This window comes from Spermophilus citellus (assembly GCF_964194105.1).
Source record: "Spermophilus citellus genome assembly, chromosome: 2".
Lineage (NCBI taxonomy): Eukaryota > Metazoa > Chordata > Mammalia > Rodentia > Sciuridae > Spermophilus > Spermophilus citellus.
Genome location: NC_138183.1, coordinates 137682523 through 137695645, shown reverse-complemented (window position 1 = coordinate 137695645; position 13123 = coordinate 137682523). Strand labels below are relative to the sequence as shown.

Sequence of the window (13123 nt, the reverse complement as noted above, 5' to 3'; positions counted from 1 at the left end):
AGGGAAGGCTGTGAAGTTTGGATAGGATGAGTGAAGGACTCTAAGAAGGAACTGTTGAGGCAGGATGGGGTCTGGACTAAGGTGCCCATGCTGCAGTGGTGAGGAGCACAGGTTCTGAATCTGTTTGAGGCTGGAAAAAACAATCAGTTTGGGAAGTGGACCTGGGCTTTGAGAATTGAGAGAATGATGCCTGAGATTTGGGGCCTATTAAGAGGAAGAATTAAGCAAAAGAAATGACAATAGCTTTTATTAAGAAGTAAGAACTGGGGCTGGGGATGTGGCTCAAGCGGCAGCGCGCTCGCCTGGCATGCGTGCGGCCCGGGTTCGATCCTCAGCACCACATACAAACAAAGATGTTGTGTCCGCTGAGAACTAATAAATAAATATTGAAATTCTCTCTCTCTCTCTCTCTCTCTCTCTCTCTCTCTCTCTTTAAAAAAAAAAAAGAAGAGAGAACTGTGGAGCTGGGCATGGTGGCATATGTCTGTAATCCCAGCAGCTTGGATGCTGAGGCAGGAGGGTCATGAGTTCAAAGCCAACCTCAGCAATTTAGTGAGGCTCTAAGCAACTCAGTGAGACCTGTCTCTAAATATAATACAAAAAGGGACTAGGGATGTGGCTCAGTGGTTAAGTGCCCTTGAGTTCAATTCCCAATAACAAAAAGAAAAAAAAATGCAAGACTGTGAAAGTTTATAGGAAACAACATTTCAAAAGTTAACTTTTAAATTCATTTGAAAGTATAAAAAATAATTTCAAAATTATAAGATGGCTCCAAGAATATTACAAATAAAATCCACTCTTCTCCCCTAGACTCTCCAATTGTTACATTTTACTGCATTTTCTTGCCCTCCATGTCTCTGCTCACCATTACATAGATTTTTTTACTTTACATCATCCTCTATCACTACTTAATACTCCTTAGTTTAAACTCCAAGATATAAAGACACTATACCATATCAACCTCCCAGTGAGGAACTTAACAATGACAGCTTCACAATTATTGAGTCCTTCAACTCCAGTCAGATGTCACAAGCTCACCCTGCTTTCTTTCTCTCTCAGGATTCTGAAGAAACACATATTTCCTGGATGTTTCATTTTTTCCCCTCTAATCTGGAAGAGATGCTCAGTCTTTCTCTGGCTCTCATGTGGTTGAGTTAGGACATTTCATGAGTGACCTTCAGATGGTCTATTACAGTTGTTTAGGCTGACTCAGGCATGAAACCATGCTGAGTTCCCAGTATAACACACCTGAGCTTCACCCACCACAGCTGGTGTACACCTCCATCATCTGATCACATTGGTGTCTGCTGGACTTCTCTTCTGATAAATTACTGTTTTCCCCACACTGGAATAGATTAGTATATTATTGGGAAATAAAATAGACTATTTAGTGCCAACTTCTATTCCTCATCAAATGTCCCCCACCAATTGTAGATGCACCCAAATCTCCTGCTCTTGTGGTAGCTGCCTAACATGTAATTGTTGACAGCATATCTAAGAAAGAGGTGTTTCATCTTCCCTATTCATTTCCCATATGATTCAGTGAGTCAGAATCTCTATTACTCCCTGTTTTAGTGATCAAGTTGATCCTGATTGGGCCTATTAGAGTTAATTCAATGTGGCTTTTGTGTTCCTTTGACTTCTCCCTAATCATTTGTCCAGCATTTCTTTCCTTTGTGGTCATTATGATGTTCCATGCTCATGTTGTACTATATCAGCCATTTGTAGAAGGTGCCCTTGGTTAGAAACCAAGATCTGGTTGTTTAGTGCACTTACTATTGGAGTGGCTTAGCTTCTAGTGGCATTGCCTTTAGTAGACAAATCTAGGAAATATACATGTGTAAGTGTGTGTGTGTACACACATATAAAGTAGAAATCTGATTCTATACTCTATTTGTTCAGATAATAATTATAAATATACTTACATGTGCATTTATGAGTCTCTGTGTGATTTGCACATTGTATGTACCCAATCTGCCACTGAGCAACATTACCAACACCTACATGTGAATTTCTGATAGTCACAAATAAACATACATCTGCAAATGTTGATATTTCTTTTAGCATTTAATGTTATCATTAAAATCCCATGAATTCATAATAATATTCCTAATTCCAATCTAACAATTCAGTGTATTTTAAAATATTTTTTTAGTTGTAGATGGACAGCTATACTTTATTTTATTTATTTATTTTTATGTGGTGCTAAGGATCAAACCCAGTGCCTCACTCATGCTGGGCAAGTGCTCTGCCACAGAGCTACAGCCCTAGCCCCCTTCAGTGTTATTTTAAATTTTGTCCTTTCAATCTTTGCAAGTCACTTTAGACAGTGAGAAATATGGCCCATTATCTCAATATATTTGCTTATTTTCTCAGTTAAGTAATTTAATTGTTTAATGCAATCAGTATCCCAGTTGCTTTGGTCTACCACCTCTGGAACCCCTCTGCCTCATATATTAAGCTGCCAGTCACACCACCTTCATGGCTCACCCTCTCTATCACTGTGTCACTTCCTCTGGTGCCCATGCCCCCATAAGCAAGGTTCTGTGCTAGCAGAGAAGAAACAGAAAGATGCAAAGATGGATAATTAAACATGTTCATTTTGAAATGTAAAGTGCACATACAAGTGTAGATGCCAAGTTATGGGTCTAGCCTTCTGGTACCATTTCAGAATATACCCAAGATATTTTTATTATTTAGAAATATGTTAATGATGTTTATTAGCAAATGATGGATTGATACAAAATATATAACTGCTTTCTTTATGCTTTGCACTACGTAGCACACAAGCATGCTGCCTACTTCAGGGAGCTCCAATTGGTCATTCTAAATGACTTATGTGTATTCTTATCATCAATGGTCTAGTTATAATGCACATTCTATTTCTTTAGTCTGAGATAGAGCCTAAGATTCTCCACAGGAGAATCAAACAGGGGATTCTGATAACATTGCCACTGGTCCTCAGACAACATTTTGGGAAGCAGGGCTGTCATGCAATTATGCTTCCTGCTTCTAGTCCAGCTCCCTATTACCTGCTGGCTACAGTTGTGTTTTTTGAGTGAAGACTTAATCATCCCTTTTTTGGGGGATCTCTTTAGTTATTTTCTTCATCCAACATCTAATATCTCACTATCAAACACACACACACACATAAGTCCTGCTTTGTAAAAAAAAGAGCTTCTTTTAGTTTCCAAAATAAGCATTTTTATAATTTCATGCTTTGTTTATTTTTTTCTCCAAGAATGAGCTGTCTTCTATTCTTAGATCACTCCTGTTGAGACTTTTGATGTTCTACTAGTATTATCTTCATAATGGGATGTAAGTCTCCTATTTTGCTTAAATGGAACCCTCATCTAATTCTATTTCCCATTGTACTGAAATTATTGGCCTACTGGCTTGATTATCTTTGAGGCAAAGCATCTTTCCACACACAGTTAACATATACTAGGTGCTTCTCAAGTATGCATATTCAAGCTGTCTTCTCATAATTTTTTTTATTGTTGGTCGTTCAAAACATTACATAGTTCTTAATATATCATATTTCACAGTTTGATTCAAGTGGGTTATGAACTCCCATTTTTACCCCGTATACAGATTGCTGTATCACATCAGTTACACTTCCATTGATTTACATATTGCCATTCTAGTGTCTGATGTATTCTGCTGTCTATCCTATTCTCTACTATCCCCCCTCCCCTCCCCTCCCCTCCCCTCCCCTTTTCTCTCTCTACCCCCTCTACTGTAAATCATTTCTTCCACTTGTATTATTCTTCTCTTACCCCTCATTTCCTCTTATATGTAATTTTGTAAAACCCTGAGGATCACCTTCCATTTCCATGCGATTTCCCTTCTCACTCCCTTTCCCTCCCACCTCTCATCCCTGTTTAATGTTAATCTTCATCTCAAGCTCTTTGTCCCTACCCTGTCCGTGGTTACTCCCCTTATATCAAAGCAGTCATTTGGCATTTGTTTTTTAAGGATTGGCTAGCTTCACTTAGCATAATCTGCTCTAATGCCATCCATTTCCCTCCAAATTCTATGATTTTGTCATTTTTTAATGCAGGGTAATACTCCATTGTGTATAAATGCCACATTTTTTTTTTGTCCATTCATCTATTGAAGGGCATCTAGGTTGGTTCCACAATCTTGCTATCATGAATTGTGCTGCTATGAACATCGATGTAGCAATGTCCCTGTAGCATGCTCTTATTAGGTCTTTAGGGAATAGACCGAGAAGGGGAATAGCTGGGTCAAATGGTGGTTCCATTCCCAGCTTTCCAAGAAATCTCCATACTGCTTTCCAAATTGGCTGAATGCTAAGCAGGAAGTGTGAATCAGGCGGTATAGCGATACCAGACTTCAAACTATACTACAGAGCAATAGTAACAAAAACAGCATGGTACTGGTACCAAAACAGGCGGGTGGACCAATGGTACAGAATAGAGGACACAGTAACCAATCCACAAAACTACAACTATCTTATATTTGATAAAGGGGCTAAAAGCATGCAATGGAGGAAGGATAGCATCTTCAACAAATGGTGCTGGGAAAACTGGAAATCCATTTGCATCAAAATGAAACTGAATCCCTTTCTCTCGCCATGCACAAAAGTTAACTCAAAATGGATCAAGGAGCTTGATATTAAATCAGAGACAAGGTGTCTGATAGAAGAAAAAGTTGGCTATGATCTACATACTGTGGGGTCGGGCTCCAAATTCCTCAATAGGACACCCATAGCGCAAGAGTTAACAACTAGAATCAACAAATGGGACCTACTCAAACTAAAAAGTTTTTTCTCAGCAAAAGAAAGAATAAGAGAGGTAAACAGGGAGCCTACATCCTGGGAACAAATCTTTACTCCACACACTTCAGATAGAGCCCTAATATCCAGAGTATACAAAGATCTAAAAAAATTAGTCAATAAGATAACAAATAACCCAATCAACAAATGGGCCAAGGACCTGAACAGACACTTCTCAGAGGAGGACATACAATCAATCAATAAGTACATGAAAAAATGCTCACCATCGCTAGCAGTCAGAGAAATGCAAATCAAAACCACCCTAAGATACCATCTCACTCCAGTAAGATTGGCAGCCATTATGAAGTCCAACAACAACAAGTGCTGGAGAGGATGAGGGGAAAAGGGTACACTTGTTCATTGTTGGTGGGACTGCAAATTGGTGCAGCCAATTTGGAAAGCAGTATGGAGATTTCTTGGAAAGCTGGGAATGGAACCACAATTCTCATAATTTTTTTAGTACTAAAGTTTGAACCTTGGGGTGCTCTACCACTGAACTATATCTCCAGTTCTTTTAATTTTTGTTTTCTTTTTTTTTTAAAGACAGGATCTCATTCAATTTCCCAGGTTTGCCTCAAATTTGCAATCCTCCTTCCTTACCCTCCTGAATACCTAGGTTTAAAAGCATGCACCTTTATGCCCGGTCCCTAAAGTATTTCAAATATAGTTTTTCAACAGTGATTTTGTCATTGTGTCTTCTACCCATAAGCTATAACTCCTTTGTAAAGGAAGTTTAGCACTGCTTATACTGTAGAATTAAACCAGAAATCAAATTCAAAGTTTTTTCCCTAGTATTTGATGACCCTTTGATCATCTGCTTGAACGTTAAGCCTAAAATGTAAAAAGAAGAAAATAATTATATTGGAACTGCCTTATAACAATATTGTGAACATGAAAACATGGCTGTTTCTAAAGCATTTAGCAAACACATAGTAATGTTAATTGTTTTATCAGGTTAGAAGAATGAAAATTAAACCTAAAAGATATAAATGATCAAGGAGAATTTACCATATGACACCTTTAATAATATTTACTCTATAACTCGTTTTCAAACTCAAGTGTACTTACAGATTACCTGGGATGCTTCTTAAAAATATGGACTCCTGCCAGGTGCAGTGGCCCATGCCTGTAATCCCAGCAGCTCAGGTGGCTGAAGCAGGAGGATAACAATTCAACACCAGCCTCAGCAACTTAGCAAGGCCCAAAACAACTTAATAAGACCCTGTCTCTAAATACAAAATAAAAGAGGGCTAACTGGTTAAGCACCCCTAGATTCAATCCCAGGTACAAAAAAAATAAAAAATAAAAATTAATCCCTGTACCCACCCCTAGATCTTAATTCAAAATCTGGGAAGACTATCCAGGAATCTTTATAGTAGATTCCAGACTGTTGATTCACAATCCTTTAAGAAGTCCAGTTTTTTTTTTTGAGAGAGAGAGAGAGGAGAGAGAATTTTAATATTTATTTTTTAGTTTTCGGTGGACAGAACATCTTTATTTTTATGTGGTGCTGAGGTTCGAACCCAGTACCCTGCACATGCTAGATGAGCTACCGCTTGAGCCACATCCCCAGCCCATGTCCTAGTGTTTTTAATAAAAATATTGAATTTCATTTCCCCAGTAATCATGTAGATAATATAAAATGAGATGAGAACTCCATAAGAGAAAATCAAGTGGAACTGGGAACAAATGGTCTAATAGCAAGAATAAAATATTTTACCAAGAAGTTCAGGATTCATATATTTAATGATTCATTGTTTTCCCTTTTAAATTAGGATTTCTCAGCAGGGACGAATGGTTATCTTCTCTATTCATAGACCTCACTATTTCATCTTCAAGCTGTTTGACAGCCTCACCATCTTGGCTTCAGGAAAATTAATGTACCATTGTCCTGCACAGAAGGCTTTGGAATACTTCTCATCAGCAGGTGTAGTAGACTTTTTGCATGTACTTGATCCTTCATTCAGCCTATGTTGGGAGAGAGCAGAGAAGTCCACAGGAGTGCTGTTTGATAATATAGAGGTACCTGGGATTCCACCTCCCTAAAACATCTTTGGTTACTTTGGTGCCAGAATTTTTCTTCATTTTGGCAGTGCTTGTTTGTTTTTTAGGTCTCTTTCTTTTTCCTCTCCTATCTGAGTATGCATGTGTGTGTGCATCTGAGTATTTTTACTGGACCTGTCTGTTATGATTCTCAGTTATCATTGATTGGTAGTCAGATTTCCATTGTTGTGACAAAACACCTGAGAAAAACAACTTATAAAAAGATAATTTATTTTGGCTCACAGTTTCAGAGACTCCTGTCCATGGTCAGCTGGCTCCATTGCTTTGGAACTCAGCTGAGACAAGGAAGAATCTCATGAGGAAGAATATGGTAGAGGAAAGTTGCTCAGTTCATGGCTGCTAGGAAGCAGAAAGGGAGAGAGAAAGAGGGAGAGAGAGAAAGGGAGAGGGAGAGGGAGAGGAAAAGGGAGAGAGAAAGGGAGAGGGAGAAGGAGAGGGAAAGGGAGAGGGAGAGGGAGAGGGAGAGGGAAGAGGAGGAGGAGGAGGAGGGGGAGGGGGAGGGGGAGGAGGAGGAGGAGGGGGAGGGGGAGGGGGAGGAGGAGGGGGGATAATGATGACTAGAGAGGAGGGGAGAGGTGGGGAGGGGAGGGGAAGGGAATGGAATTTCAAATCCTCCCATGGCATGCTCCCAGTGACCTATTTCATCCAACTAGGTCCCACCTCCCAGTAGGAATAATTGGAATTATTAATACATCAAATGGATTAATCCACATGAAGTTAGAACTTTTATATCCAATTGTTTCTTAAAAGCCCCACCTCTGGACATTTTTCCACTGAGGACCAAGCCTTGTACACAGGAATCTTTGTGGGACAGTTCATATGCCAACCATAAATTTCTACCCTGGTTCCAAGAAACTCATGCCTATCTCATAATGCAAAATGCATTCAATCCCCAAATCCCCATAGCCTTAACAGTTCTACCAGGTCTCAAAAGTCTAATTTCAATATCTCCTCTAAGATTCAAGACAAAACCTTAGCTGTACACTCTTATATATATAAAAAAAAAAGTTCTATGCTTCCAACATATAATGACAGAGTAAACCTTCCCATTCTAAAAGGGAGAAATAGGCACATAGAATGAAGGGATTGGACCAAAGCAGTGAAAACATTAAATTCTGTAGGTCCACGTTTAGCTTCTGAGACAGTGGTAGCAAGATCTGGGCTCTTAGGGCTGGGGAAGCCCCTCCGCCTCTGTCCTTACTGGTTGTAACCCCTGTGGCTCCTTCTTCTGGTTCTGCTCCTAGTCTGCAGCTTTCCTTGGGAGACATTCTACATTCTAGGGATCTCTTAATTCCTGGAATTCCACTGCATCATTTGCTTCACTCTCAAAGTTTCACACTTTGTCTTCTCAGGGTTCACCTTCAGGGATTCCAACTCTGAAACACATTATCTGGCTCTCAGGCCTTCATTTGAACTCTCTGTTGAAGTCTGAGAGACTTCTCTAAATCTAGCATCCTGCATTCCTGCAAAACCAGCATCATGTGGATGATAGCAAACTGTACAGCCAGCCACAGCTCTCTTCTGGACCTCTTGAACCATGGTTGCAGCAGTTCTGAATGCATGCGCAGCTAAGCGTGGTGTTTTAGTTAGCTTTTTCACCACTGCAACTAAAAGACCTAATCAGCACAATTGTAGAGGAGGAAAAGTTTATTTTGGACTCACAGTTTCAGAGGTCTCAATGGATAGACAGCAGGCTCCTTTCCTCCGGGCTCAAGATGAGGCAGAACATCAGAAGAGTGTGGCAGAGGGAACCAGTTCACATGATGATCAGTAAGCGGATACAGGTCTTCACATGCCAGATAGAAAAGCCACGCCTCCAGTTCCCACCTCTTCCAGCAACTCCCTACCACTTCACTTACTCTCAGTTAATCCCTATCAGGGGATTAATCACTGATTGAGTTAACACTCTTACAACCCAACATTTCTCCTCTGAATCTTGTTGCATTATCTCACATGTGAGCCTTTGGGGGATACCTCACATCCAAACCATAACACAGGGTGAAAGGAATCCTAGGGAAAGAACTTCTTAGTCACCCCTAAGAAGGACTCTTCTTAAAGTCTTTCAAGGACTCTTCTTAAAGTCTTTCAACATGTTTTCATTTTTACACACTTGAGCCTGTTATGCAGGTTGGTCAATTCCTGAATGTCCTCAAGGCATCTCTCCTATTGTCTCTATGAGAAATACTTGTTTTGCTTTTAGTCATGCTAAATTCTGGCCAAACTACAAAATTTTCAAAATCTTTCTGCTCTGATATTTAGTCCTGATTTTTTATTATAAAGATGGTCAAACAGATCAAAATGCTGTGCTGCACTGAAATTTCCTCCACCAGATTAATTAATCCATCACATTTAAATTCAACTTCATACAAAGCCTAAGGACATGGAAAAGTGTACATATGTTCTTTTCCAGGATGTATTACTAATGGCCTCCAGTCTGGTTCCCCAAAGAGTCCTCACTTCCATCTGAAACTCATGAATGTAATCTTTACTGTCTGCATTCCTATGGTCATTCTAGTCTTCTGACCTCCCACCAGAATTGTTCAATAAGCTCTGTTTAAAATATCTTAAGGCTTTTGTAGCTGTCATCACCAAACCTTTCCAGATTTCTCCTGCAAATCACTTCCAAAGGCTTCTTAACCACATGGGTAGGCACAGTCACAGCAATGACTCCTCTTCTTGGTACATATTTTCTGATAATCGACTTTTCATCACTGTGATAAATACATGAGAAAATCAACTTTGATGAGGAAAGATTTATTTTGACTAATGATTCCAGAGGTTTCAGTTCACCTTCAGTTGGTTCCATTACTTTGGGACTGTGATAAGGCAGAACCTCATGGCAGAAGGACATGGCACAGGAAAGCTGCTTAGCTCAAGACATCCAGGAAGTAGAATGAGAGGGGGGGGGCAAGGGAAACATAAAACCTTTAAGGAGATGCCCCACTCACCAACTTCCTCCATCTAGGTCCCATCTCCCAGTAATTTATTCATATTTTTAATTAATCACATGTATTAATTCACAAAGGAGATTATAGTCCTCATGAGCCAATCATTTTCTAAAAGTCCCACCTCCTAACATTGCTACATTGGGGACCAAGTTCTAAACATATGAATCTGGGGAAGGAGATACTTCAAATCCAAACCATTACAATGCTCTTTTCCTGAAAGTTCATTATTTAACTGGTTGTACTGTCATCTAGTTATTCTGTCATTTCAATATTTTTGGAAAGTACCAGTATTACTTTCTTCTTGATCATAGAATCAATTGTGGTTTTTCTATGTTGACTTGGCAGTGATCTTGCTCTGCCTTGATAAGAGCTCATGAAGATGCTACACCACTTTCTAGGAACATTATATTTGATTTATATGAATTGAATGGGTGTGAATAATAGTCAATAGAATGTGTGGTTCTAAATTCATTATTAATGAACCAATGTTTCTGAGCTGCCTGGTTCTATTTCATATTGAATTATGTGTTTTTTAAAAATGGCTCCAAAAATCTACTTAAAGACATTTGGAGATGATCATACGTGTTTCTCCATGACTCCAAATGCAGTACTGAATACTCACTAGCTAATTTTTTATTTGTTTATTTTTTATTTATTTATTTTTTTTTAGAATTTTTTAATCTTTATTTATTTTTTAGTTCTCGGCGGACACAACATCGTTGTTTGTATGTGGTGTTGAGGATCGAACCCGGGCCGCACGCATGCCAGGCGAGCGTGCTATCGCTTGAGCCACATCCCCAGCCCTTATTTGTTTATTTTAATCTCTGTCATTTAAATATAACCTGGGTTTAGGTTGTGGCTCAGTGGTAGAGTGTGTTAGGCACAGAGTTCAATTCTCAGCATCATAAGTAAATGAATAAATAAAATAAAAGTCCATCAATAACTAACAAACTATTTGAAAAATAAAATAAAATAAATCTAACCAAGCATGTATGAGTCTGGAGAGTCCAGTGGAGATGAATTTGAGAGTCAGACTTCAGGCTCTCTTCAGATGATTGTGCCAAAAGAAGCTGAGGTGGCAGTTCAGGTATAACCTGCTGGTCATGTTCTCAAGAATGCTGCTCCATATTTGGAATATGGCAGCATGTGAGGTGATCATTTGCACCTCCAAATTCAGTAGGCAGAGAAGCAGTCATTGCTGCATGCACAGAGAAGTTTCAGCAGTCCCTACGTGAACTCAAAAACATACTGTACCCAGGCCTTTAATACTTTTTTTCTGGACCTAGTTTTAGTACTGGGAAGTACTAAAGTTTAGTACTGGGAAGTACTAAGTTTACTGGGAAGTACTAAGCTTAGTATTGGGAAGCACCAGAGCATATTGATAGCTGTTTGAGTTTCATGATTTATGATACCCACACATGTATTGCTGGCAGATAGAATATTGTTGAAAGTCTGCATGAATGAATAGGATGAAAGAAAGTACAAATTTGTAAGGTGAGAAGAGAGCAAGAAGAGGAGGGAGAAATTTTAAGATTCTGTCTTCCCTCCATCACCATCTGGAAATGAGACCTGTTTACATTCCAAGACCATCATGCTGAGTTCTTGGGGTATCTCCTTTTATAGGTTATTCCTGTGAGCCCCACAATGACCCTGCTGACTTCTTCCTGGACGTCATTTATGGAATTTCCTCTGCTGTGGTATTAAACAGAGAGGAAGAAGACCATGAAGGCATGTGAATCTTTTAGATTCACAGATATTTGCCTAATTGGTTTGACCAAAGCTTAGCAATGTGGTGGCTCATTAAAACTTAGCTTTGTGAATTCACGTTTATGCCATGTTCTGATGCCAGCCAATAGATAGACTTTATTGTCAATGAGTGCTGTGTTTTATATTCAATTTATGAATGAGCAATTATATGATGCTGTTATTGTAAGAGGAAAATTCACTAAAAATAAATTTGCTTTTTATTGTACTTTTATAATAAAAATTTGGTACTTTATGTATTTTCTCCTAGTAGAAAATAAGGACAAGGTTTTATACTAAGAAATATAACTCTTTTTGGTAAGAAGTCTATTTCAAGAACTGAGATCCAAATTGTTAGGGAAAGGTCGAGTGAGTTTTTTCTATCCATATGATTATGGCAGAATCTGGCCAATTAGCTGTTTTTACTAATGTTTACATCAATGACAACACTCATGATAGCTTTAGAATAAAATTGTTGTCTCATAAATGAGTCACAGAAAATTGGGTTAAGTCAGTTCTTGTCTGCTAATAATATTTCCCTTCTTTATCTATTTTTCTTCTAAAGTCAGCCACAATGAAGAACTTCCTAAGAGAAAAAAAAAAACAGTTACAAAAACATTAGCTGAGTTTTATGCTAACTCCTCCCTGTACAAAGACACAAAAGCTGAATTAGAAGAACTCTCAGGTGGTCTTAAGAAGAGGAGACCAGCCTTCATGGAAATCACCTATGTCACCTCCTTCTGTCACCAACTCAGATGGATTTCCTGGCGTTCATTCAAAAACTTGCTGCCTAATTACAGGACCTCTATAGAGAGGGTAATCTGAAAGATTCTTTTCATTTTGCTGTGAGATTCTTATGTGGGAGCAATTGGGTCTGATATAGTCTACTTAAGAATTATGAGTATTTTTTTCTTTTTCTTCTTTCTAATGTAAGAATTTTCACTTGAAACTTCTTAAAGTATAAAATAGTTGCCTAATATGTTGGTACATGCCTGTATTCCCAGCTACTCAGGAGGCTGAGGTAGGAGGATCACAAGTTAGAGACAAACCTGGGCAATGTAGCAAGACCCTATGCAAAACAAAAAGTGCTGGGGATGTGGCTCAGTATGAGCATATTTGCCTTGCATATGTGAGATCCTGGTTGCAATCCTGATTATGGGAAATGGGCAGGTAGAAAATGTGCATGTTTCCTGGCAGAAGAGTTGAGAGGTCAGTTGAAGTCATCCCTCTTAGCTGCATGGTCTTTAATTTGTTCCCAGATCAACTTTGCCAGGTGCCTGCATTGCTTTGCTACTATGTTGTAGGACATTCATAGGTCCCGCTCCTGAACTGGGCCCTGAACTGGGAATACTTGGTAGACACTGAGAGGTGTCTTGGCCATTCCAATAATCTGCTCTGTTATTCTCTCAACTCAACAAAAACAGGTTAGTGTTCAACTTAATTTAGAAAGTAGTGTAATAGTGTGCACTGTATTCTGATTCTCTCAGAGACTTTGGCCAAGCCATGTAAATTGTTTATCTCAGTGGTGAAATCTGATTATGAAGCTGTATATTTTATCATAAATGGT

At 38.9% G+C, this 13123-nt stretch overlaps 1 protein-coding gene across 1 annotated transcript in view; it reads left to right on the top strand.

Moving 5' to 3' along the window:
* The window catches only part of LOC308642318 (broad substrate specificity ATP-binding cassette transporter ABCG2-like), a 32119-nt gene extending 20575 nt beyond the window's left edge, over positions 1-11544 (top strand). The window contains exons 7-8 of the mRNA XM_081281194.1: positions 6577-6730; positions 11437-11544. Of these exons, the coding sequence (XP_081137320.1) occupies positions 6577-6730; positions 11437-11517 (235 nt within the window). The 3' untranslated portion in view covers positions 11518-11544. The remainder of the gene's footprint in view (positions 1-6576; positions 6731-11436) is intronic.
* Positions 11545-13123: the final 1579 nt, after the last annotated feature.